This window comes from Typha latifolia, chromosome 5 (genome assembly GCF_019914945.1).
Source record: "Typha latifolia isolate L0001 chromosome 5, TyphaL0001v2, whole genome shotgun sequence".
NCBI classification, from domain to species: domain Eukaryota; kingdom Viridiplantae; phylum Streptophyta; class Magnoliopsida; order Poales; family Typhaceae; genus Typha; species Typha latifolia.
Genome location: NC_133090.1, coordinates 13,452,765 through 13,479,382, shown reverse-complemented (window position 1 = coordinate 13,479,382; position 26,618 = coordinate 13,452,765). Strand labels below are relative to the sequence as shown.

The 26,618-nt window shown below is 37.6% G+C and overlaps 3 protein-coding genes and 2 long non-coding RNA genes across 16 annotated transcripts; 3 read left to right on the top strand and 2 right to left on the bottom strand.

Moving 5' to 3' along the window:
• Positions 1-1,750: 1,750 nt before the first annotated feature.
• On the bottom strand, positions 1,751-10,807 carry LOC140789484 (uncharacterized). 10 transcript variants are annotated; one of them, XR_012109194.1, is made up of 7 exons: positions 10,668-10,807; positions 8,045-8,138; positions 7,763-7,954; positions 4,658-7,560; positions 2,896-4,447; positions 2,123-2,259; positions 1,751-2,025 (listed from the first exon to the last, which is right to left on the bottom strand). It is a non-coding gene; the product is annotated as an uncharacterized lncRNA (long non-coding RNA). The 10 variants fall into 10 exon arrangements; XR_012109195.1 differs by having other exon boundaries at positions 1,751-2,015; XR_012109193.1 differs by lacking the exon at positions 2,123-2,259 and having other exon boundaries at positions 1,751-2,015; positions 2,896-3,019; positions 4,128-4,447.
• LOC140789485 (uncharacterized) lies at positions 8,359-9,174 on the top strand. The gene is made up of 3 exons (XR_012109196.1): positions 8,359-8,455; positions 8,537-8,642; positions 9,007-9,174. It is a non-coding gene; the product is annotated as an uncharacterized lncRNA (long non-coding RNA).
• Positions 10,808-10,935: 128 nt separating the features above from the next.
• On the top strand, positions 10,936-15,060 carry LOC140788567 (protein LOL3-like). 3 transcript variants are annotated; one of them, XM_073137849.1, is made up of 7 exons: positions 10,936-11,209; positions 13,300-13,413; positions 13,506-13,619; positions 14,253-14,362; positions 14,470-14,523; positions 14,615-14,686; positions 14,776-15,060. In XM_073137849.1, exons 2-7 carry the CDS (start codon positions 13,302-13,304, stop codon positions 14,815-14,817), a joined length of 504 nt encoding a protein of 167 aa, XP_072993950.1. In that variant the 5' UTR covers positions 10,936-11,209; positions 13,300-13,301; the 3' UTR covers positions 14,818-15,060. The 3 variants fall into 3 exon arrangements, with proteins under 3 accessions (XP_072993950.1, XP_072993951.1, XP_072993952.1); XM_073137850.1 differs by having other exon boundaries at positions 10,942-11,209; positions 13,498-13,619; XM_073137851.1 differs by having other exon boundaries at positions 10,982-11,209; positions 13,308-13,413; positions 13,498-13,619.
• A 2,018-nt stretch (positions 15,061-17,078) lies between these two features.
• LOC140788962 (NAC domain-containing protein 21/22-like) lies at positions 17,079-19,890 on the bottom strand. Its single transcript, XM_073138513.1, has 3 exons — positions 19,602-19,890; positions 18,615-18,886; positions 17,079-17,748 (listed from the first exon to the last, which is right to left on the bottom strand). Exons 1-3 carry the CDS (start codon positions 19,795-19,797, stop codon positions 17,290-17,292), a joined length of 927 nt encoding a protein of 308 aa, XP_072994614.1. The 5' UTR covers positions 19,798-19,890; the 3' UTR covers positions 17,079-17,289.
• A 4,350-nt stretch (positions 19,891-24,240) lies between these two features.
• Positions 24,241-25,536, top strand: LOC140788565 (uncharacterized). Its single transcript, XM_073137845.1, has one exon. It carries the CDS (start codon positions 24,333-24,335, stop codon positions 25,281-25,283), a length of 951 nt encoding a protein of 316 aa, XP_072993946.1. The 5' UTR covers positions 24,241-24,332; the 3' UTR covers positions 25,284-25,536.
• The last annotated feature ends 1,082 nt before the right edge of the window (positions 25,537-26,618 follow it).

Sequence of the window (26,618 nt, the reverse complement as noted above, 5' to 3'; positions counted from 1 at the left end):
CATTAAATTAATAAGATTCTAATTTATAGCTATCAAAAAATAAGAGTAAGGGTGTCCACACAAATTCTATAATTTTTGAACGGGCACACACATAAATAAGAAACTTTGAAGAGGCATATATGATATATATATATATATATATATATATATATATATATATATATATATATATACAAATATTAAGATAGTAAGTTATCACGCCTGTGATAGATTGTATAATTTTTTACTATATGTCTAATCATATAAGATATATATGTATCTGAGTTACCTAGTTTATTATTAATGGGCTTGCTCACAGTCTAGAAATAAAAATAAAAAACATTGAGAAAACTTTGGTGGTATGGGTGGGGGTCAAACAGTCAACCCAAAAAGGCTTAACATAACTTTGGAGTTTGGACAACTCCCTTTTCCTTTTGGTCGGGAGCTACATATGTAGGTGATGATGAGATTCTGTGAGCAACCAACTAGGCAAAGACATAATAATAATAATAATAATAATAATAATAATAATAATAATAATACTACTACTAATATTATGCACTGGTGGTAGGGATGAGAGTCCGCATAGATAGTTTAATTATTCTTGTGCGAGATGATCGATTTGCTGCGTTCGAGAAATGGGTTTGCTTTTGTTTTTGTCCGATCACTGAAAGATTCGTGCGTCCGGCTCTCCTTTTCTTTTTTCTCCTTTTTTTTTTTTTTTTTTTTTTTAATCCGACAAAAGGAAAGTAATTTGTTAATTAATTATTAATTTTTTTTAAAAAAAAGTAAGTAGGCAGTAGGCACGTGCAAGATTCGACCGTAGAATACCGATGAGAGAAAGATACGAACAGTGGCTGTCGTGTGACGTGGAAAGTTGGCATGAGACCACGTGTCAGCTCAGGGTTCTGTGAACACTGAGCTTTAATTCTTTTTATTAGTTTATTGTAGAGGTATTATTTTGCTCTCTAATAATATAAAATATATATAAAATATTTTACTATTAGAATTTAGATAAGATTTGCTGAGGCCTTGACTGCATCTTCTACAATTTCAAAACCATTTAAAATCCATGTACCTAAAAATCTGGTTCAAGATGCTTCAACTTTCTAAGGTTCTCCATGGTTTTCACTAATGGTAGGGGTAGTACCATCCTTCATAGGACATGTTCCTGCTATGAATCTCAAAATATTTCTTCAGCAGTGTAATCTTGCAGCCTGACAAATATTAGACAAAAGCTACTTCCTACTTTAAGCTCCACCCACTAGTGGCTTTGTTCATTTGAGCACATTGAGAAAGAATGCCCATCAAGGACAGAGAGCCCCCACTTCTCCTAACCATGCTGTGGAGTATTTAGAAGGCCAAAAATGACACCAGGTACTAAAAGTTTTTGTCCATAGAGGCTCCTCTATTTCGCTTAATGGAGATTACGATCAGACAGAACATGAAGAGGAGGACATCTGGGCAATGTTGGGATTGCCATTTGGACGCCGGTTCTTTTCGGTCAGGCCAAATTCTTGGACTCTTACACCAGGTAGTGAAGCAGTTGCACTCCTTTTGGGCCTTCAAGTTGTTTGTCCTTATGACAAGGCAGCAACCGTTGGGTGTTCAATGGTTCAGCTGGTCAATGCTATCAAACTGATCTCTTACATTGTACAAGATTATATTTGGTGGATTTGCTTCATGTGTCGTAGTAATAGTATTTTGGCACACAAATTAGCTAGTCTAGCCATTCAAAACAATGTTAGAGAAGAATGGACTAATCCACCTGTTGATGCAATCTGTAATCTTGATGATGAATTGAGTATCTAGTCCATGGACTTTCCTAAAAAAAAAAATAAATAAAAAAAAATAAAGAGACAAAAAACGATATGGAGCCTCCTCTACCACTTAAGATAAGTTCCAAGTAGAAAAGATCTTTGCAGATGGCAAGATCTTCCAAAATATACTGCAAACTCTGGTGAGCCCCAAGCATTTGTCCAGTTGAACGAAGATATTGAGGATCTTTTGTTTTGCTTTTACTTGCCATGGCATGTCTGGAGAGAGCTAAGGGACCAGTCAGAATCAGATCATGTTTGAACAAGCAATAAACTTCAGAAACAGGAAAATAATTTTAAGTTGAATGCTCTTAAGAGATTCCAACCTAGCCTGTATCTGAAAACTATGGTACTCCTTTGCAAAGTGGGATGGACAAACTGCATTGTCATCTTTAGCATGACAAGATCTTCATGGATTTAAGATATAAGGTCAAGATTTCCACTTTGATGGAGATCCAAGGTCCTTACAAGAGCATCATGTAGTCAATCAGAGAACATCCACAGAGTCACTTTTATTATAGATGTAAACTTAAGCTTCTATAAATTTGCTAAATTTATGAGGCCGCAGAGCAAGAAGTTATGAGTTCAATTTCCACCAGATATATTTTTCATTTAGAATAACATGACCTCTGTCCACCTAATGCAAGTTCATCTTGTGAGCCTATTCTTAAGCCTAGGCTTGAGTTGGAGCAATAGAAAATATAAGTCTAGTGTTTTTGGCAGCTTAAAGCTTTTTGAAAACATGATGATTTCACAAATATCACCTATAAACAAATGCTACCATGTTTATGTTTGGTCTATTCATTTGTAATTTACCTGACGCTGCCTTAGCTCAGGGGCCAAGATTTTGCAAATAAAATCTTCATTTCTAATCACATAGGTTAGCAAATGACAAGATGACAAGAAGTCTTAATCATAGGCAACAGCTACAAACACAAGAGAACAAGGGAAACAAGCAGAGGGAGACAAATCCAAAGATATAAGCGGATACCACAACGTTCAAATCTCATACATCTTCCTGCCATTTCCTATAAGCAAATCCATTTTCTACACTACTAGCAAAGCAGGGAGAAGAAGAGTTGCAGAGTATTCGACTCACCAACAGTTTGAATTACACGACGAGCTTGAATCCAATGGACATTGGAAAGAACCAGGTCAGTCGATACGTCGCTCTTCAAGTTGATGATGTGTTCACAGTAGTGCTTCTGTTAACACTGGATGATCTGGCAAAAGGAAAGAAAAAAGAAGTATAAATTCCAACCTAAAAATCTTCATAGTTCCATCAAAATTTATAGAGAGAAATCATGCTCTAAGATGCAATATTGGAACTTCTGCTTTTAAGTTTGAATAGCATATCAATCTCGATTTGTCATATTAACTAAGCAATTGCAATATCACAAAGCAAGAGAGATTATATAATTGTGCCATCATGTTCAAGGAATGCAACATATTTCAATAATCACTGATTGCATGCCTTCAACATAAATACTAGTTTGCTGCCACTGGAACTATTGTATTGCTTCAAGAAAAGTATTTACCTTCCATCACAAGTCTTAGTTAAACTAGGAAGGATTAGCTAAATTCATGCAGATTTAACATGGGAATAATAAATGAGCATTAACTTGTTTTACTTAGGATCTGCCTTGTCCCTTCTAATATACTTCATCTTCTAGTAATGCTGACAAGCTAAAGGAGACCTATATATCTCTACCCAATCAAGAACTCATTTCAACACTGATCAGATGAAGGCTCATCAAATGCAAGCATTATAGATTAATCTATCTGGCTTCCATCAAGCCCAATTGCTTTAGTAAGGAAGAAAGTTAGCACCAAATTAGATTTGCGTGTTGTGATTTTTAGTTTGCATTCTCTTGCTATAAGAAATTTGGACAATCTGTAATTGGTCCACTAAATCTGACCATAGTACTATGCAAGGCTCCATCGCTGGATGGACCACTGATTCGAATAAGAGAAAAAGCACTCATCTGCAGTGTTCTCCAAATTCATACATTGATCATTGAGCGAAAAAAATTATCTGTTCAGTCCCTTGCTTATATGTTTATAGTCCTGTGGTGTTTCAATGCATTGAGATTCCAAGAAACCTTTCTATATGTGTTCAGCAACATGTTCATGATTAAAGCCTCCAATCTAAAACTTTACTTTACAGCCTAATGCATCTGACCCAATACTTAACAGCAACATGCCATTGCCAAATAAATCATTCTACTTGATGTGCACCAATTAGGTAAATAAAATGTTGAAAAGATTGATATGCTTCTTTTCCTTGAATCCCTATATTCATCTCAAGAAAATTTGAAGAAAAAAATTTACCTAATGTAAAAGTTACTTAAGTCCTGATATAAGTTCTACATATTCTGCCCAATAAAACCCTCAATAAGTCCAACCAATAAGCTCATAGAGAATTATCAAAATTAAGTAGAAGTAGCCCCTTATGCTGCAATTCATCTTATGTTTCTTCTCTGTCTATCCACTCCATACATTTATAAAGGAACTTATGCAGGTACCATACTCTCGCAAGAGAGACCATCCTCAATTTCAAGGAATGAGAAGATCTGTTTACACCTCATCATCTGAAAGACCCACATTAGAGTCACAAGCAGAAATCCGAAGTTCATGCCTGCCACGTTCATCTGATACAGAGACGAAACATACTGTTCAAAAAACCTACAATGATGATATCACAAAAGTAGTAGAACCAGCATCAAAATCTTCACTGGAAAGAGTTCAATCAATGACTACAGATAGACGATCTAACTCAGAGGAAGATCAGTCAGTTGAAGAGCTCAAAAGTACAAACAGTGGAAAAAGAAAGAATACAAGTCATCCTAAAATTTATTTACCTCACTCTGCTGCATCATTCTATAGTGGCAATCTACTCCCAACTGATACTTCTGTTCTAGGAATGTGTGAAGGCATTCAAAGATTGAACCAATACATGAAATATAGGAAAGCTGATATTAAAGCTGGTGTTCCTGGAAAGTTTCTGCAAGCTGTCATTGGACAGGAGATTGCTGGTATGTTCATAATATTTAGGACCTCCCTTGTCATTAGTTGTCTCATGTTTGACATGTGCTGTTGCAGATGTAGGATCTATTGCTTCAACTATAATGTATGCCTTCTTCTTGAATGAAACTCAAATAAGTAACCAGCTCTGTACAGTACCTATAATCAACATCAGCCGCACAGATTTTAATACACATGCTGAGCTAAAATGGTTGCTTCGCTCGTGTCGAGTTGAGGAAATTAACTTGGTGTTCGTTGATGAGGTAAGTGCAAGATTCTAAGATATTCAAATCTGAAAGACCAAATCAGCAGCTTTTTTTAGCTCATGTCACCATTGCAGGTGTCCCTTCTTTGTTATCTCCTAACCCTTGTCAAAGACATATCACTTACCCTAAAAGATAGTCAAAACAGAAAATCTTGTCTGCTTATGAATGTGCTGATCATTGGTGCCATTTAAACATTAGCAAAATAATGGTCCATATATAATAATTTCTAGAAGAGTTGCTTGTACAACAAACGTACTTACGGAACTGATCAATATGTTAAAATTGCATAGCAGGTTGATCTCTCCAGTTACAAATTATTTGGAAATCTAAAGATAGTATTGCTAAATGGAGACAAGCTTCCAGCCAAGCAAGAGGTAGCTTCAAATTCCAACTGATTCTTATTTTATATCAAGATTCAACAGAATTATACATGTGGAAGTGCTTCAAGCAGGGACTGAAGGATGCATTGGTTGACATCTTCAACCGCAAACAGGTAATATACTTTCGTTCTTTTAGTAATTAAATGCAGAATTGTAGGTGGAACTGTGTGGTTCATGATTTCATCCTTCCAGCTTCCTAATGATTTTCTTCAGAATGTTGATTTCCAAATTCCGGGAATAAAAAGATGTAACGTGGGGGCAGATCACAACTTTGTTGTAAAATATTTAGTATTTTACCTTACGTACTTATGGTTGTGCTATCTTTCCTTTCTTCTCCTTATGGTGAATAAAGAAGTGGAATGCTAATGCAATTATGCCATACATGCTTGATGACTATTTGCTATTGTGGACAATTACAGTCTACAGGTAATCCTAGTGACAAACTCTCATGGGAATGGACCTAGCTGGTCCTGAAATTAAACAGTGGTATATTGAAACCACGATAGACTGATAGGGTGAATAATTTTTATTGAAGCTTCTAGGTAATATCTACAGTATTTAACTGAGCCTGCAGAATGTTTATTCTTAAAGATGAGGCATAGGTTATCTGACTAATCAAGATCCTAAATTTGAAACTCCTAAATACTGTGCTCCATATGGTAGCAGTTCAACCAGTGAGAAGAGAACTTTTACTTAAACAAGGTCACCAAGACTACTGAATTAAATGTTGGCAAATCAAGTGCAGTTGTTACATCAAGACGACCATCTTACAATCTTCTGTGTCCTGGCTCATAAAGAAAATTTCAACCTCGAGCACTTAGCTCATATTATCATTATAGTACACTATTATTTGTCAGCTTGTCTTGTATATATACTACATGCAAGATGTGAAATTAACCACTCCAATCTTGAATGATTCAAATCCAAACATTGTGATACCAGCCATCACATCATTTTCACTTACTCGATAAGTTAGCTTGATCATCACATTGTTTAAATAAGAAAAGATATAAGATGTTAAGCTTGATTGAGGAAGAGTTGTCGCATACTAATTTAAACCCTCCTTACATTCTTATTTAAATCAAACCAGCAGCTCACCGTCCTTTCATGAAGCAGGATAGCACATGCTGTACCCTTGTGGCTGAGAAGTTTGCAGAGACAATGCCAGAAATCCTAGCTGGGCAAGGATTTAGCAGACTTCTGGTATATGTTAATTTACAATTCTGTTTCTGCCAATATCAATTTCCATCTTTGTGGCTCTGATATTTTGCTCCTTCAGTGGAATAGTAACATCAACAGATTTTTACCAGTAATGACAGCTACTCATTATCTTTGGAAAATGAATAGCTACCTCACTTTGACACATTGACCAACCGCATTCTCAATTGGATGCAGTTATCAGGTATACTCTTAGACACAGCAGATCTGAAAAATCCTAGTTGCACTCCAAAAGATAAATATATTACTACACTACTGATAAATGGAGCTGGCCGATATGGATGTGATGGACTATACCAGATGTGTAAGTTCTCATACTTTTAAACTTTAATCAAATACTCAGATCTCTCAATATTTATAACTTGTTAAACAAAAAATATGTGGATCTAAATGCCTAATGATACAGAATACTATTGGAATACATTACCACAGGAAATGGATGCTAGTTATCCTTATAAAGAGTATAACAAGTCCCTTTCTCTCTCAAAAAAAAAAGGCAAAAAGGAAAATAAAGAAAAAGTAGAAGAGGACCTGCCAAGTACAAATCATGCTCCCCTTTTGACAAAAGGAAATGGAAAGTGATTATTGTGATACAAAGTCATCCATTACAACAAGAACACCAACTTGAAAGGAATTCACCTCCATAATAATGACATTGGTCGCTGACTTGATTTCCGCAATTCTTCTTAGTAAATCATCTTACGATTTTAACTACTAATTTAGGTATCTTATTTCTTCTAACTGCAATGGTTGCAGTGAAGTACAAAATGTTTGACATTACTGATCTTAAGGTGAGGGACATACTTTTGAGGGACTTCAAGAAGTGGACCAGAGTTGCAGGTTCAATCTTTATCATATCTCTAATCCTCCAACAAGCTGATGTAGACAAACAATGAGCATACAACACAAGCATATATATAGAAAAGTGCATGCATTCAAATAACATATGTATATGTATCTATGTACATGCTTTAACCTATAAATATGTATGCTAGATCTATTATACATGAGCAACTTGTTACGTACTTACATGACGCTGCCTGCTTAATCAATGAGTTCAGGCAGTGGAGTAGTTCACCTGATTTTTGCATGTATTTGTGTTTAAGTTGCTCTTTTCTCATGGCAATGACCCTTCCTACTGCATATACAACCAGGAAAGCCCAGTAGCACTGGTTCTAGGTTGACAGTTTCCAATATCGGGATGAGCTCCATTGGTATTTCAGTTAAACAACTTCTTGCCCGTGAGGACTCAGCAGCCGAGGAAGTGGTCCTATTTAAAGGTGACAAATTTGTTACATTATTACATAAAGAGAGTGAATTTTAATATAACATTCCCAATATTTCCCAAAATTGGTCTTACTAGATAATGAACAACAGCTAGGATCATCTTATGTTACTATAACTAATCCCCCTCTCCTTACATGAAGTGTTACTTGACATGATCTAGGTCTTTCCTGCAAAAGAAAATGAAAATGATTAGTGCCTTAGTGGTAGAAATTCTAAAGTACTCAGGTTCAACTGTTTCTGGTTGCAGAGTAATCATCACAGTGCTTACTTTTTACCACCTACCAACAATAGAATTGTGCTTCTATAGTATGGGGAATAGTATAAATCAAGCATTTAATGAAAAAGCTTTGAGGTCAAGAGTTAAGTTGTTGATAAATATGGTTTATACTTTTCTGAATATATTCCTTACTGCATATCAGAATCACAGAGACTACAGCTGCTGATAGTTGTCTCAGGCTATTATGATTTTCAAAAAATCTTCAAGGTACATCAAGCTCCTAACGATCGCTTATTATCCTGTACTAAAGCTTTTTTGAACTAATTTCCATTCAATTTTCTATTTTAGAGGGAGATTTTGGTATGTTCTAGTTCTGCAGAGCTTATGAGAAATTTCCTCCACTTCTTCAATACCAATTGCACAAATCTTCCTCTCAAAGTTCTGGATCAGCTAGGTAAGAGTTGTTACTTATGCTGTCATATATATTTTCATGACATACTCATTAAGGATTTATTGCTTTTTGGAAGCTAAAGATCATCTTGAATAAAAAGAAGCTATGCTACAAATAAAAGTGCGAAAGAATAATCAAGATTTTCTTTTCTTCTCACAATTTTATTTCTAAAGAAACCAAAGAACCTACAAGTAAGAAAAGTAAGGACATTAATCACAATGGCAAATAGCTGTGTAGGAATCTAATTGTAGTTTGTAGTTAAATGGATACCCTTTTTGATACATGTTATGTCATATTAGATACTTCATGTGAGATTTTACCTTCTACTCGTGGCTTACTCAAATTTTGTAATACCTTCTCTTTACAGATTTGATAGATGAGTTAAGAGCATTTGAGATTGATAACAAGGTGACGTCAAGGAGAAGCATAGAGCGAGTCTTGGAAGAGTTTGGTGGGGTGTTAAGAAAATAATAAATAAAAGTTTACTTGGTAAAGATGTACAAATTTATACTCTAGACATCTACAGATATCTTCTCTATTACAGCCCGAGAAAGAATAATCAATGAAAAGATTCTTGCTTGAGTGGTAAGTAAGACGAATCCTACAGCATGATGGCTCAATCTGGACTAGAAATCTCTCATTAGAAACGCTAAGAAATTATGAAACAGGAATTGAACCTTAATTTATTACATGAAAGGTTAAGTTCATGCTCGCCCTGAAACAAGATGAGTTAATACTTGGTAGTTTATGATATACACATTCTTACCTTGCAGTCAAAGCTCATCTTTAACTCTAAGAGGCTGAGAAGAACAAAAGCTGATGAAGACATGCAATTTTTTCATTAACTGACTACTAGACTGATCATTCACAAGCCAAGGTTTACCTTCACACAAACTCCACCAGAGAGCCTTCCAGAAAGATCCATCAATTCTTTTTTATTTTTTAGTTTTGCAAATGAACAGAGACAGAACATGCAGATCATCTAGCGAAATGACTAGTGAACTAAAACCCATTCAGAAATTAATAAACTAGAAGCCCTGTAGTCTTGCCATCTTAATATCACCTTTCTAAAATAATAGCCACAAAATAGCTAAATAATGAACACATGCAAATTTTTACAGAATAGATAAATTCCAAGATATCAAATCAGTTTTTGTGCAGTTCAATCACTATGTGTTTCTGGTTGATAGAATTTTCAGTTATCAATTAGAACATCCAGTAGAATATGACAAGATAAGAATATCCAGTAGAATTTTCTGGTTGATAGAAAATTTTTGGTAAATAATTGGGATAGCAAAAATTTCATTAGATAATATCTACAGATTTTGTAAATAAATGACAGAATCCAAAGGTTTGAAAAGTTGATAGTTTACGCAGCATGGCCATGTGAGTGCCCGTGATTCCTGGTGCTAGCTGAGGAAGTCGCCCGCCACCACATATGTAGAAAAAGAGGGAGTGGCAAAGAAAGAACAATTATTTGACTGTCACATGAGGTGGCCGGTTCGGCTAGGTAACATAATGGAAATGTATCTAACTGCAAATCCTGGACTGATGGTTCAACGGAAAAATGTATTTAACTAGCGATAACTATAGGCAGATCCCTAACACCCTTCTGGAAACCCAAAATCTCAAGAAATCAAATCAAAATAATATAACCAATATTATACATTTAAACAGTCTCCCTAACAATTAAACAAAATAAAGTGCTGCATGATCCAAAAATTCCATGCAAAACTAATACAACAAGCAAGAACCATAATGAAATATTAGCGTAATACTCAAACCACAATAAAAAATTAATTAGAGCCCTCACATTCCTCCCCCGTTTGATCAAAATGGATATAAACGAGCTTTTAGTCCTTCCCAATGCAGAAATAAAACAAGCACTACCAATATAAGCTACTGATTAGATAATTTACAAGCCCTTTAAGTGGATTCAACAAGTACTGGAGTGCGAAAAGATCAGCTTAACTACTGCAAACATGATCAGATGAACAAAAGTACTATGGTCGTGAAGCGATTGCTTACATTATAATGCACTGGACGAGCTTGGAGGTTACCATGTCTTGATCTCTGCCGCTCTCGACTTTTCTCGATCTCGGTCGAACCCTAGATTTTATTATCTTTTTTTTTAGGGGTTAATGTGTTATTTCCAAACTTATGAGGGTAATTGTGAAACTTTGAACATATCCTTAATATGAGATAAGTGAAAGTTTCTTTTCAGAAACCCGCTCCGATTCCGGAATATTTGCTTTCGGCCCATTATTATTAATTTAAAAGAAATTAAAAATCCTCTCTCTTTACCTTTGTTCGAAGTCAAAAGCGTTTGTAGATTCCCTTTTAGGGTTTCCTCCCCCTCTTCTCGGATAGAGAAGAAGAGGGATCGAATCGCCGAAAGATAAGATAAGCACCACAGAAAATTGAGTTTATCCGAGAGGAATCGGTCCGGATCACTAAGGATTTATCCCCTAGTTTTGCGGGATCGAGAGGACAAGCCGCTCGGAAAGTTGCGAAAGTTTCCCCCGTTCGTTGCTCGTCGACTTCTCTTCTTCTTTGCCTTTATCTCGGAGGTAAGAATGTTTCGATCTATTGGGTGCATTCATACTCAGGGGCGTTCTTTTCTGAATATTCGAAGCTTGATTTCCGAGATAAATTTGTGATCTTTTTTTTTTTTGGTATGGATTTAGTTTGTTCTTTTGGTCTACTCTGCGATTCCTTGATGGATTTGTAATAAAAAATCTGATTTTTTTGAACTTATTTCCCTTAGTTGATGTAGTTATTTCTGCTTAATTTGGGATTGGCTGCACGTGATATACAGTTTTTCTTTAGTATCGTTTCAATCATAGGACCAGTAATTTGTTAATGCTAAATGCATCTTTATGCAGGATATTAAAACAATTTCTTTTGGTTTTGTGCTGTGTGTACTCTTCCATCAAGAAAACTTTTGCACCGATTCACATATATGATATTTATGGAGATGCAAGCCCTTGAAATTCATGCATATGCATATAGCTTAATATATGCATAGCTGGTGCATTAAGCTTCTTTATGGAATTTTTTTTTCTTACAGGAAGCACTTGACATGTTTAAAGCAAGTAGTTGTGTTCGTTTAACCTAACTAAAAGAACAGAGCGCCCGCGCCCTACCCTACCGCACTAAAGGGTTGTGCTTATTGACTAATCCTAACTCCTTCCCTGTAGATCAAGATCAGTGCGTCTTAATTATCTGAACTTCATAATCTGAATAATCATATAACAAGAACAGGAGGAAGAAAATAAGGAAAAACCTATGGGAGACCCTGAAATCCATTCAAGAGAAGCCAATCAGATGGTAGTTTACCGATAATGGACTTTATAATCCTTTTGAAAATTCTAAAGACTCTTGAGGTCACAACTAGAACAAACCATACGTATACATACTTCCTTGTGATTATGAAAACAATCAAGAGTAATTTATTCACTGTGAGGTATCAGCTTCTCATGGCAATTAGATCGATAAGTCCTTCACAAGCATTTATTAGTAGGGGTGTAAACGAGCCGAGCCTGAGCGAGCCGGCTCTGGCTCAGGCTCGGCTCGAAATTAGTTTCGAGCCTCATAATGTTGCTCAGGCTCGGCTCAGCTCAACCCGAGCCGAGCTCGAGCTGAGCCTAACTGAGCCCGAGCAAAGCTCGAGCTCGATTAGAGGCGGTGGCGACGTGGGCGGTGGCGACATGGACAGCGGCTTGCCGAAGGAGTCGGAGACGGATGGAGGAGGCCAACGACGGAGGAGGAAGAGGAGGAGGAGGAGGAGGAGGAGGAGGAGGAGGAGACGGATGGAGGAGGCCGACGGAGAGGAAGGCGTGGTGCCGTGGTGGTGGCTTGCCGTCGTTGCCGATGGAGGCCGATGGGGAGGGAAGAGTGAAGGTGATCAGGTGGATGAGGGTGAGAGTGAAGATGAGGGTGGGGTGGGGGAATTGAGGATGGGGAAGATGGTGATGGGAAAGGTGAAGTAATTAATGAGGGTGGGGTAGGTGAGGGTGGGGTAGGTGAGGGTGATGAATATTGTGTTACGGGTGAGAATGAGTTAGTGAGGGACACGTGGTAATATTTCTTTATGCCACGTGTCCTTAGTCATATGGAGTCAGGCTATCGAGCCTATTGAGCCGAGCCTGAGCGAGCCGGCTTCAGCTCAGGCTCGGCTCGATATTAATTTCGAGCCTATTATGATGGCTCGGGCTCGGCTCAGCTCTGATCGAGCCGAGCCGGACTCGAGCTTCACCCGAGCCAAGCCCGAGTCGAGCCCGAGCTGCTCGTCAAGCCTGACAGCCCTATTTATTAGATCTAGTCAGCTGTAATAATCAGTGGAAATGCACAAACTGCTGGACTATATGCAAAGTATGACTTAATTATCTAACTTTGTTGTTAAGAAATGAGTAGAATGCCTTGAGCATCATGCTGAATTTATTATCCACCATGTCATGTGGTCTTGCAAGTTGCAAGTGTTTGCTTAAACCATTAACATGTATAGAATATGTTTAACAGTTCTAATGTTCTTGTTTGTTTATGTAGATACTGGTTCAGTCATTTCTCTGAATTATAACTGTTATTTTGTAGTTAAGCGTTGATTTTTAATACATATGCCCATATTTTGTCTGCTGAAAGATGATTATTGAAATTCCAGTTATGCAGAGTCAACTAGTGTGCAATGGTTGTAGGAGTGTTCTTCTCTACCCCAGGGGAGCCACCAACGTCTGCTGTGCAATATGCAACACAATAACCTCACTGCGGCCATCAGGTCCTCCTTCCCTCTGATTAATGTACTTTAATTTCAAAATGCATCTTCTTGTTGGATCATTGAATACTAAAATTATTGTCCTAGATTTCCAGTAACGGAGACATCTCAGCTAGTATGTGGAGGTTGTCGAACTATGCTTATGTATAGTCGTGGTGCAACAAGTGTGAGATGTTCTTGCTGTAACACTATCAATTCTGCGAGAACAGGTTACTTAGTTTCTACCTTTTTCATCATTGAATTATTAAATATTTGTGTCGGTGTTAATGGAATATAATACAAAACCAAGCCAAATGTTGGCAATTTTTTTACCAGTAGTAAGCTCACTTAGAGCAAATTTACTACTGACATCTGTGACTTACCCATTCTTGGACATGACAAGTGGGTTATGCATCACTTGTTTCTCTGTAATTAGAATAAAGTATTGTTAAACTATAGTTACTGAAGAACTGAATTCAAAAATCTTAGCTAATGAATAAATAAAAAACTTTGATTGGACAAAGAAAAGAATAAGAATGGAAAGAAACTATATTGCGTCACTGAACAACAAACAGAAACAATTAGAAGGAGCATAAAAATTGTTCCATAATAGATTTTTCTTTATGAATTCTTTTTTGATAATGAGGAGACAAAAAGGTATGCAGAAAGCAAATGCTATTGTTGGTCTTAATGTATAAACATCTGATTGAACCAAATGAGGGGCACTATACAAATACTGGAAGTAATCAATTGTTTATTATATATCAAACAATATGTGCATATTCATGACTTTATGATTTGTTCCTTTGTTTTTCTTTAATTTGATGTCCTGAAAATGGTTAACTTTCATGCATGGAAAGCAGCAAATCAGGTTGCTCATGTGACTTGTGGCAGTTGTCGTACCGCTCTGATGTATCCCTATGGGGCTCCATCCGTAAAGTGTGCAGTGTGTCATTATGTTACCAATGTTAGGGTATGTTTAGATCTGTATACTCTTCTGTGTACCATTTTTTTTCAGCTTTCGCCAGTTTTAGTTATTCAACTGGAGTTTGGTATTTGCTTTTGCACCTTTTTTTGCAGACAAGTAACACAAGAGTGCGTAATCCTGTGCCTACACCCGTTCCTCCTCCAGCCGTATGTTTCTTCAAATATTTCTTGTATTGCTAACTCATGCTAGTGATATCAAGTATAATGTACTAAGACTTTTTTCTTTTGGTGATTGTAGCCTCACCAACAAGCTCAGACACAGACAGTTGTGGTAGAGAATCCTATGTCAGTCGATGAAAATGGAAAACTGGTAATCTCTTACGGCCCTTCATGTAGTGAACTTTTCTGAAATTATGTATTTAGTTAAATGAAAGATTCTGGTTTCCTTCTTTAATGCAGGTATGCAATTTTGTTGTTGGGATTACGACAGAGAAAAAGTGAGTGCGCTGTCTTGGTGGTGGTGATAATACATATTTTTGTAATCTAACTGGCGACCATTCATTTTGTTTGTGGAACCTGGGTTTATGTTACAGAACATTACAGGACTCAAGAATTTGGTGAATGTTCAATTCTTTATAAAGCAGGCATGAGTTTTCTCGTTTGTACGTCTATACATAATGCAACAATAATGTGCTTATTTTATTGTGAGAATGCAAATATATACATATCACATTTGAGTTTGTAGTTTGAGTGTGCTTTGGCATTTGCCTATTGTGTGGTATCTCCAGTGGAAGCTTACATGCTAAGTGATAGCTACTCGTGTTGATATGATGTGTTATTATCTCTTGATTTTATCCTTTCAGAAGTCACCCCTGCCTCTTAGATTTCATTTGATTTTTATGAGTGAATTGTGGTATTGGAACATATCTGGTTGGCTTCAAAGTCAGAGTCACGCAAGTTTGTTTTCTGAGTACTTAGCCCTGAATTTGATGGTGGAAATTTTCTGGACTGCTCTTTCTAGCATTCCAGTAGTTGTTACTTTGTTTATTAATTTCTTGGATTTTTCATGTCACACACTGCATCATTTGATAATGTTTTGTACACCATCTTTTTACTATTTTTAATTCGACCCCAGTATACTTAATAAAATGCTAGTGGACACACTGAACCATCCTTTGTATACATCATTAGATTTTTCACTGAAGACCCAAACTAGGGTGTTTTATATGATTGCCAAAAAAAAGAGTGAAATAATGTTCAATAGATTTGTTCTTTTTTATGTTTTTTATTTTGGATCTACAGTTGTGTAGTACATGATTAATCATGTGATAGAGTTAGCAATGTTGGTCAATAAATATATCTAATTATAGGCCAAGATTATCCTATGAAAAGCCACTTAGGACTAAGAATATGCATGCTATACCCACTTGCATTACCACTTGAGCAAAAAAGTAAGTGCAAGTTGTTTGAATCTAGCAATTGAACACGGCAGTGGTACATAGGATATCAACTATATTTTTGTTAGGTGTGAAAAGAAAATTTTCTTTTTGTGGTAGGAAGAACACAAATTTGTTTGGTTGAGAGCAAGTACAAACTGTTGGAATTCCAATTATTGATAGCTCTATTAACCTGACAGTCCAAGTAGTTGTGCTGGTATTCTGCTACGTTTCTGTGACGGATGCAAAGGTTTTTAAAATTCTCATTCTAGTTGTTAGCAGGCAAGCTGTGAAAATATTCTCTCATATACTTCAATCTCATGGAAAGAAAGAAAGAAAAATAAATTGCGTGAATGTGATGTAGAATATGTTATTTCCTACTTGCCTCATAGTTGTTTAATGCCAGCAAAATCTAATGTGTAGCATATAGAATCAAATTTGACAAGGATTCTCTCAATTAATGTTCTTAAACTAGTGAAAGTTTGCCAACTTATAAAATTCTACTCATCTAGTTTTCCTAAACTAGTCTTGACTTCCATTCATATATGTGAAATCATGACAGGTCCTCTCTCTAATCATCAAGACATCTATCTGACTATTTGATATAGTTAACTAACACAATTTTGTTAATTGATGTGGATAGATATCTGCCAATCCAATAGATTTGTGAGCTTCCTGGGTTTGACCAAGAACATGATCCAAAGGTTGGCAATCTATGTGAGTATTTTAAATGTAATGTGAACCATGAGGTATAGCTGGTAGGTTTAGGGTTGAAGTCATCCCTCTGTTCTAGTAGTAAAATAGATGTTAACTATTGTATCAATAGTCTGACTTAACTGGGTGAAGCATTCAGATGTGATTGCTTGGTGATTTGTTTGCCAATATAAGAAGATTATTCGATCGCTAAACACTATTGAATGGCATTATTCATTAAATCAGATCGATGCCTATGTTTTCATTTTTTTCGGAAATTGAATTTACAAAGAAAGAAGTAATCCTTGAGTCTTTAGGTTTTAGGTCAAGTCCACTAATTAAATTTGGAAAAGGCAACAAGAACTTCAAGACAAGGGCTAATAGAAATTTGACTTACAATCATACCAGAATTGAATAAATAGGTTTTCTAGAAACTGAAAAAATAAAATCAAATTAGTCTGCACCCATGGTGAAAAAAGAAGGAAAGATGAAGGCATAATCTATTAGTGCTAGTCTTCAGCTAATTTCATTCTTCTTTTTTCCCAAATCTATACAACATCGAAAAGAATTGCTTCTTACTTGTAAAATACTTGTCAAATAGCTAGTAGTTTTGGGCCTTAAAATCTAGGCAAATTAGGATTTAAACACCCAAGAAGATGCTTCTTTTTTTTCCTTCATAGAAATATGTACAATGCTAAGTAGCCAATTCCTTCTATATGCATATATACATTTACAAACACAAATATGTATATGTGCATGTATATACAGAAAAGACCTTTAAGAAGCTACCAATACTATACAATCAATCCCTACTTTAACAATCCCCTAGTAATCTCACTCCATTTCAAAAATTATTCCACACATGGGAGAGTCCATTCTCAGCAAAGTAGCTCTCTAAGCATCCCTGAGGCAAATTCTGAGTGATCTCCATCTTTGGAGTGATCTCCATCTTTGGAGTGTTCTCCAACTTTGTGAACTGGTTCAAGACTTCCCTTATTGCCTTCTGCTCACAAGAGCCTAAGTCCATCAATCCTGAGCTCTTGTTGTGAAAGCTTCTTTCAACCAAAGGCATGGATGAAGGCATGGCATTTTCGCGCAAGTAAGATGAGCCCTGAGCTAGGTTGGAGAAGCAGGGCACTTGCTCGTAGCTCTCTAAGCCCTGCGGTGCTTGGTCGAAGGTGATGAAGGTGTCTATTAGAGGAGGAAGAGATGGAGAGCTCGTGCCCTCATAACTTGTATCAGTTATTGGCCTAGAGGTCACTCCTCTAGTCTTATAGAACACTCTACATAAGACCCAGTCTTCCTGTTCAAAGAAGAAAAAACAGGAGAAAATTTATATATCATAAGGTTCGGTGGTTATGAAATTTTTAACAATAACTTAGTGCGATAGATGAAGTTTTAGATGATGATCTGCAAGTGTACTAGGAAAGGTTGAAAGTTGCAATATGAATCTTATTGTGTAACCTAAGATGTTACATAGAATTCTTTTTGGAAGATGGAGAGGGATATGATGAGAAAGAAAAAAAAATATATATATATATATATATATATATATATTAAATTAGACAAAAATATGAAAATAAATTTAATAAATTAGACTAAGACAAAGAATTTTGTTTTCATAAAGAATGTTGGGCAAGAGTATATTTGAGAGCAACTTTTCCTTGAGGGATTTATAGCTGGCGTGAGAATGACAGACAACAAAGAAAAAAAAAAGATATTTAGTACAAAGGAAAAGTCGAAATAAACTTCTCTTAATAAAAAATGAAACTCAATTCTCAGTAGAATCTTATAATAGTCTTCCCAATTTTTTTTCTGTTGACTGATGAATTCGCATGAGCTTGATTAATTCTAAAATCCCATGCCAGTTTCTAACTAAACTAACAATATCGGCAGTTTTTTTATGGCTCCTCATTAGATACAGTTGACGAAGTATGTGAAAATTTTGGTGAATGGACCGCAAATTTGGAACTATTACCCATCATGCAAGTGATAGTTACTTCTAAATTTTTGTCGTATTGTTAGGAAAATTACTCATGTGAAACCACAATTTACAGTCTTGTCATACTGATATCAATTTCTATTGTTTATCACCAAAATCTTCATACAAGGTTAGCAATTTGTCCCTCTGTAATAACTAGTAAAATGAGTTGCAGCCATAAATATTACCTTGAATGAAGACCTCGAAGGATCACCTTGTCCTTCCTTGCGAAATTCATGCATAACCCAATCAGTCTTCTTCCCCTTTGGGGCTCTCCCCTGATAGAAGACCAGTGTCTTCCTCATCCCTACAGGCACTCCCCTCTGGCTCACTGCCCGGTCCTTCCCGGTCGCCTTCCAATAACCGGACTGCGTTGCCCTATTCGTCCGCTGACCAGTGGCATATTTCCGATCACGGAGGCTAAAGAAGTACCACTCCTTCCCCCCCACACATGCTATTTCTGTAACAAAGGTATAAAGTATTGCAAGAACATATTAGAAGAGTAATTTATGCAGTTCAAGATGCAACTATTTTGATCCCTTAATATTAAAACATAATTCAGAAATACTTAAGTTTTTACCTTTTAAAGAGACTAAGTTTATCCTATTATCATATCATTGAATAGTTATGAGTATAATTGGTGGGCAATAATTACAGAGGATTCTTGAATTATATGATCTTTCATTATATTTAGGGGAAAAAAAAAGAGAGAACTTTCTTGTAGGATATCAGAGTTAACCTTCATGTTTGTCACGATCAAAGGTGGCGTCCTACAAGAATTGGGGGAAAACAGAACTTGAGGTCACAAAGTTGGCAGGCCATCAAGCTTTGGAGGAAGAAGACAGATGAGGAGGTTAGTGAATGGAATACTTTTCAGTTATAGGAGGAGGAAAAGGAAGGCAAAAAAGAAGATAAGACGGACGCGTCGAGATTGTTCTCGTTATAAATTCAGGAACCAATCCGAAATATAAACAAATAGAAGATTTAGAATCTGGAGATATTCTTGAAGATTAAACACACGCACACGCACACGCACACGCAAACACACAAAGAAGAAGAATCAATTGAAAATCCAACATCTAGTGACCAAACAACTTAGGGTGCCAATAAAGAGTAGAAAGATCCAAAGAGAGTAGTGTAACCGAAGAGGCTTGATCAAAGTTCGGCGGTCTCACCGGGGAGATCCCATGGCTCGCACTTGTTGAGATCGACGTCGATCATCATCGGGAATCCGTAGACCCCGCCATTGCCGGCTCCGCCGCCGCCGCCATGGAGCTTCTTCGAGAGGTAGTCGACCACGAGCTCGTCATCCCGCGGGTGGAATCGGAATCCCGGAGGCAATCTCGCCTCTACCATGCTTAAGAAGCTCATGGTCGAGAGAGAGGAGGTGGAGGAGGAGAGCAGGGGTGAGGAGAATGAGGTATTAATAAGAATCCCAAGTCAACTACTAAAGGAGGGAGAGAGAGAGATGAGGAGAGGAGAGGATGGTTGAAATGGTATTGGAAGAGGGGATTGCTTTCTCGGAAATTGTGCCGATGACACGTGGCATGATGATGTTGGTGGCCCACCAACTTCATGTCATCTTTTCCTTGATGCTGACTTCCGGTGGCTGTTACTACTTACCATCCATATTTGTAGTTTTTTTTATCAAATTAGTCACCACGTAAAATTATTATTAAAACGAGTCTATTTCTGACACGTTAACTCTAAATAAATAAATTTATTAAAATTCTTGGCATTTTATGTAAGATTTAAAACGTAGATATATAAATAAAAAAATGTGAGAAGGATGAGAATATTTTATTTATTTTATTATCTAATATAAGTTTGAATCTAATATTCCTTCTATTTTATTTAACACGTCTCTAGTTTATTTCTAATTTATTTAATTTGTGAATAAGATAAATTGATGGCATCTATACTTATCGTGAACTATTCAGCTTTTCACTGCGAGGATAAATTTATAACACCCTAGTTTGGTTAAGAAATATATGAAAATTTTGCATTTAACACCTATAGTTTTATATATTTGTGAACTATATTTTTAATATTTGTAAATCGTACTTTATATCTTACTAAATATTTATTATAGAACCGGCTCTGGGTTAGGTTAACATTAAAAGATGACATAAAAAAAGAATATTTTGTCTTATTTAAAATATCTAAAATGGGCTTATATATATATATATATATATATAACAGTGGTTGGAATAGCCAATAGGTTCGTTACAAGAGATTGGCATATTCTGAAAGCTCAATGTGGAATTTTGTACGAGTAGTGAATCTTAGCCTCATAATTAAACTTAAAATAGAAGTTTTCTAGGTCTCAATCTTCTGGGTCTCCCCTTTTAATTGAAAGTAATGTTGCTGGAGGAGTTTAAACCTTCTAAAAACCATTTCCAGGAGTCTACCACAACATGTACAGAAGTATACAGAATTTCCAGAGTAAAATCTCCTATCAGAGCTCTATTCATGGTATACTAATCCAACGTCACAGGCACTTGAAATGGACGGCGATTGGCCCACGTCCCACATGGCCTCCACGTGCGATCGCCCACCTGTCGCAACGGTCACCATCTGATGAAGATCATGAGGCCTTCAGTGGGCCAGCCAATTCCCCACCCTTGAGGCAATAATCATGCAGCAATGGCTTCAGATGAATCTAATGGATAAGAGCAAGACAACAATCTCATCTTCCTCTACAATGGAAAAGTTAGTGATTGTGAGGATTGTCCCCCCCTCCCCTCCCCTGATCTCTATAACACTGATAAGGCCCTCTGAAGTAGCTAGGAACCAACTACAGACTGCTTGAAGTTTGTAAAGAATCTATCACCTTCCCTTTGTCACTGATAGCCAATTGGAAAGGCTCTTTCGATGCGCAAATCGACCGATGGGATGGCGCGAGACGCACACACAGGCATGTCATGGGCCCCATGCAGATGACACTGATCATTTGTTCCTCCTCAATTTATGAAACTAATCAGAATGAGTCAAACTCAGGTAGCTCACAGATCATTAATAGCAAACATCTATGGAGTCTGGTAGATAAAGATGACAGTCAGCAGCATTTATTATTGGCCCTATGTTCTCCTAAATTTCTGGTGAACATATTGCAAATCAAAGTTGCCCTGAATATGAGAAATACTGCAATATCAGAATAGGACAGACCTTGTCGAAGCTTAGATATATGTTCTTCACACAATGATACTTTGATGATAATAGTTGCAGGCTTGCAGCTTAATTTGATGCAACCAAAGGAATTAGAAGAACCTGCAGAGAAGAGTCTATATAGTTAAAATTAACTAACAAATGGACATAAGCATAAGTGTCATTTTCAGGCCCACATATTGAATTGAGACTTTTATATACTTGATTTGGATAACCTCTTCACTGGGGTCCTTCCAATTGAAAGAGGGAATGAACCAGGTCAGATGAACACTGGGTCACAATCAGAAAAGGACCCTTCACAAGGCCATTTGCTCTCTATCATAGAAGTGAAGACATTATTGGCTTACATAGTTACATGTAGATTCAGCTCTCTCTCTCTCTCTCTCTCTCAAAGGAACATTACAATCAACAGACTACAAACATATCAAAGTTCCAACGACAAATCTATTTGTCTCATAACTATTCATGACCAAAATTATCAATAAAAATAGAAATCTGAAAATAAAGAGTTTATTGACAGCAGTATATATATATATATATATATATATATATATATATATATATATATATGTATTAGATTTTCCAAAAGTGAGTGGAATTCCATGGGTTGCACAAAGAATTTGAGGTTTTCATATCAATCCATGAGTAAATAAGAAGGGAATATCTTTGCACTACTATGAGTCAAACATGTCGTCTAATCTTTTTGCGTAACACACCATGACTCTGTTTTTTTTTTCAGAAAAAAAAAATCATGCTGGAGAATGACATAACATAAGGTTTATCCAGGTAAATGCTGAGGCAATCTAAGAGTTCATAGACAAAATTTTAAATTGTCAAGGTGAAGTGTTCCTCACTATACACTAGGTTGTTTCTCTGAAGTTCAAAGTGACATAAGGTGCCCTTTGCAATGATGGAGAAGAATTATCTTGTATTTATAAATGGATAGAGTTGCTTTGAGATAGAAAAGTTTAAACCGTTAGAGAACGGTGATTCTAATATTTTATATCCAAGGAATTGATATATACACTCACAATCAGCAGCTGACAGTATCTCAGAATGTGAAGAGAGAAAAAAAAAAAATACTCAGCAGACACAAGCAGAAGAATCAAACACCAACCACTTTATCCACCTCCTAGCTAGCATTCCATTTCAGCCTTCTCAAAATACTCAGATAATCAAAACCAAATCCTGAAGAGAAAAACAAACTTAGATAACCAAATTCCAAATATCATTCGGTTTGCTTCTTGACACCAAGTATTGCAAGGTTCTATCAGCAACCATTTAGATCTAAGCAAACATCTTTTTCAAAAGATTTGCATTTATGTCAGTGCAGCTATAGATGCATCTCATCGTATTTGGTATAAGAATGGGCGAGAGTACATATTGCACACCTTTAAAAATCACTATATATACTATAAGCTTTGGTAATAAAGTTTCATCTATAAACCCTACTTCTTCTGCCATATCTAAACAACAAGCACCTCTACAAACACAAGAGCGTAACTCAAATAAACCACATCAAAATAATTAGCCAAAGACTCCAACTCTGCTGCTCTAAGGGCCCAGATACCACGTTTAGAGGAGAAATTGGAGAAGCCCAAGACATTGATACAAAATATGAGGGTCGAGATCCGGTCCAGCCCGGCCCAAACCCAAGCATATCAAACCACTATTCTTCTCTATGGTTACAGATTAACCGTTATAGTTACAAAAAGCTCCGATTAGAGTCAAAAGCTGAGGATGATGTCTCTCGGTAATAGTGTCAATCGTTAAGGATGATGTTAACCCTTACAAGAGCTCTCTATCCCTCCCATCTCACCTCTGGAGCATCATTAGTCCCTCCGAATGAGGAGATTAGAGAGATTAGGTATCGTAATTTTGATATAGAAGTTCTTAAAATATTCATTAGTTAGCACAAGGTCGTAGGACCAGACCTTTTCCTGATCCTCCCATACGCCGTAGAAGCTCACATGTTTCTATATAATTTTTAAAAAAAATTAAGAAAATTGTATTATATTACTTAACTGCCTCGGTTACCATAAGCGCCAATAACATTAATTTTTTCCTAAGTTAGCTAACGAGTCGACTGAAGGACATGTTTAAACTTAACACAATACATTTCCACACCTGCCACATAATATTATGCTCACTTTGTCTTTGTATAAAAAATTTAGTAGAAGAGTGGGTACAAAGATCCAATCGGAATGTATTATAATAGTTACCTTTATGGAGTGAAGGGTGAGGACATGAGGAAAGAGATAAAAGATGCCATGTTCCATGTCCTAAAAGCTTGGGTTGTCTCCATGGAGAGAGAAAAAGTGGGTCATGTCTAAAGCATATGCTTTAGCCCCAGCATCACATAACATATTCACATGCATACTATATGGAGTGGTAGGTATAATAGATTTGGACTCGAGTGTATAGTGATCCAACACTCTTTTGTCATGGATGCAACTAGGCAATTATGTGTTATGTATCCAAAAAAGCATGAGCATTAGATGATATATATGCCAAATGAAAAGGTTTCAATTTAGTTAACAATAAACTCGACTAATTTTTTATCACGACAATTAATCATCGGGTTACTACGTGTCACTTACCTATTCGCGCGCGTCAAACGTGAGCGAGAATAGGTAAAATGGGTGCAAACCGCAATATAAATTCTCTTGCTCCGCTACTCTTTCCGTTCATCGGGGTGAGTTATTATTGCCGATACTTTTCGCCGTTAATGGTCTCCGATGGCCTCCGTAGTCGCGAACAGCGTTGCCGTCTCGCCGGAGGTCCTCCTCCCCTCTTATGGATGTCTCAGCCCTAGGGTCTCCTTCCCCTGCGAAACCACGCCGGAGACGGAGGACCCGGTCGGCGGAGGCGAGAAGGACCCCGCTGAGTTCGAGTTCCGTGTCGATGATGATCCCATCGCGATGCTCCCCGCTGACGAGCTCTTCTCTGGAGGGAAGCTGGTCCCGCTCCATCCGTCCGCGGCGGGGCTGGAGGAGACGGATCTCGGACCGGTGGAAGTCTCGGAATCCGGACCCCCGGAAGTCTTCTCCCCCAGCGCGCCGCGGTGCTCGAGCCGGTGGAGGGAGCTCCTCCTCCGCCTCAAGAAGCCCCAAGCCGCGAACACGGACCACGAGAAGCCGCTCAGGAAACCCAACCCTAGATTCCTACGGAGCTTCCTCCACCGTAACACTAATCCTAGATCCGCCGCGACCGAACCGTCCTTCGACCTCCCGCTCCTCCGCGACCTGGATCCCGACTCGATCTCCTCCCCCTCCCCTTCCTCCTCGGAAAACCCCCCTCCGCGCCTCCGCCACGTGCGCCCCCGGCCGATCCGGCGGTCCTCCTCCCCCTCGTCCTCCCCGGCGTCGGCGGAGAGCCCTCGGATGAGTTCCTCGGGGAGGGTGGTGTTCCAGGGCTTGGAGCGGAGCTCGAGCTCGCCCGGAAGCTTCCACGGCGGCGGCCCTCGACCCCGGTTCAGGGGGATGGAGCGGTCCAACTCGGCCGGCTTCCGGTTCAACCCGGTCTGCTCGCTCCGCGGCTCGGGGAAGTCGGTCTCAGTCTTCGCCTTCGGCCAGCTCTTCTCGCCCCAGCACAAAAAAAAGCCGGTCCGAACCGGGTTCAAGAGTAAGACCTCCGCTTCCATTACTTCCAACTCGGAAGAGGTTTCAAAATTTGAAAAAAAGTTTTGAAAATTCTCACTCAAAATCGTTTTTTTCTTCTTTTTTTTTTTTTTTTAATTTTAAGTTTTTGTTTTTAAAATCCTTCCCTCCAAGGCTCCAGTAGTTTGGTTTCCTGTAAATATTTGGTTTTTCCTCTGAATTTCATCTAAAATGCGCCGCTTCTTCGTTGCATGTTGATGTACGGTGCATCGTAATTTGATAATCTAAGCCTCCCTAACGTGCGCCCCAGATCTGGGTGCCTACGTTAGCTTCTGCCTTCGTACACTCGTGCCCATGTGGTCACTGATAAATTTCTATTTCTCTCTCTTTTTCTTCTCTCGGGAGTTTGGAAATTTATGGGAAATTTGAACGGAAGGCTGCCTCTGCCTCTGAGAAAACCGTGCTGAATAAAACCACTAGTCTGTACGACGTCAGCCTGATCCCAAAATCCTTGTCGCCAAATACGTGCCGTTGGATCCACCAAATAAATATAATGACTAAACTATACTTTTATATTCAAATCAGATTATAATACTACTGTAATGGTAATTAGATTTTTTTTTTATGTTTCACTTGATGGTTGATTAACGATTACAACTTAGTTTGACTCAATTTCAATCTACCTTTAATAGATAGAGATTGGAACAACATAAATCATTCCCGAATCGCTTTACTTGCGTTGTTTTAATCTAAATTGACGATTTCTGATCGGCGGTCCAAGAGGTCCTCTAAATGGTTGGGCCTTAACAAGTGCATATTTCTACAGAACAACAGTGGCAATTACTTTATCACCCATAGAGATGTGCACCAAGTACGTACTACAGTCTACAGTAGCAATTACTTTAAAGATATCTATGCATATATTCAGGAAATGGAGATTGAAGTTGTCTGGCTGGTCTCGGTGTGATAAGTAATGAGTTGCACTATGTTGTAATGTCTCCAGGGTGTGCTTCAGATTGTGTTTCTAGATGGAAAGAAAGGAACTATGAGAGTATTACTCACTTTCCAACTCATGTTCATCGGAATAATACCCTATAATAAATTAAAATTGCCAAAGAACCTGTGCATAATCAAGTATCCTATCAGTTGCTATAATTTTTATCCTCAGAATGCAACAAAGAGAACAGCAAACAAGCTGAGACTGAGAGAAGGGAACTTACTGCTTCAAGCTTTGGCTTCACACTCATCTGACAAACCAATTGTGAATCAAGTTAAGGCATAGTTGAAGCCTATAAATCTCTAGTATTTTCAAGAGCATAGATTGTGAAATGTTCCAGCTCTAAAACATGGTGCTTTTTGTACCTTTTTATACTTTTTGAGATAATCACTCTGACGCCCCCCTCATCTCTAAGGCAGTGTCAATCT

What these genes read in the sequence shown, in the direction of transcription:
- LOC140788565 (XM_073137845.1), top strand. Translation starts at nt 24,333, where the DNA reads ATGGCCTCCGTAGTCGCGAACAGCGTTGCCGTCTCGCCGGAGGTCCTC.
- LOC140788962 (XM_073138513.1), bottom strand. Translation starts at nt 19,797, where the DNA reads ATGAGCTTCTTAAGCATGGTAGAGGCGAGATTGCCTCCGGGATTCCGA. An exon ending in CGAGCCATGGGATCTCCCCG is followed by an intron (nt 18,887 to 19,601) that starts GTGAGACCGCCG and finishes CCTTTGTTACAG; the next exon opens with AAATAGCATGTGTGGGGGGG. An exon ending in CTTCGAGGTCTTCATTCAAG is followed by an intron (nt 17,749 to 18,614) that starts GTAATATTTATG and finishes TTCTTTGAACAG; the next exon opens with GAAGACTGGGTCTTATGTAG.
- LOC140788567 (XM_073137849.1), top strand. Translation starts at nt 13,302, where the DNA reads ATGCAGAGTCAACTAGTGTGCAATGGTTGTAGGAGTGTTCTTCTCTAC. An exon ending in AACCTCACTGCGGCCATCAG is followed by an intron (nt 13,414 to 13,505) that starts GTCCTCCTTCCC and finishes CTAGATTTCCAG; the next exon opens with TAACGGAGACATCTCAGCTA. An exon ending in ATTATGTTACCAATGTTAGG is followed by an intron (nt 14,363 to 14,469) that starts GTATGTTTAGAT and finishes CTTTTTTTGCAG; the next exon opens with ACAAGTAACACAAGAGTGCG.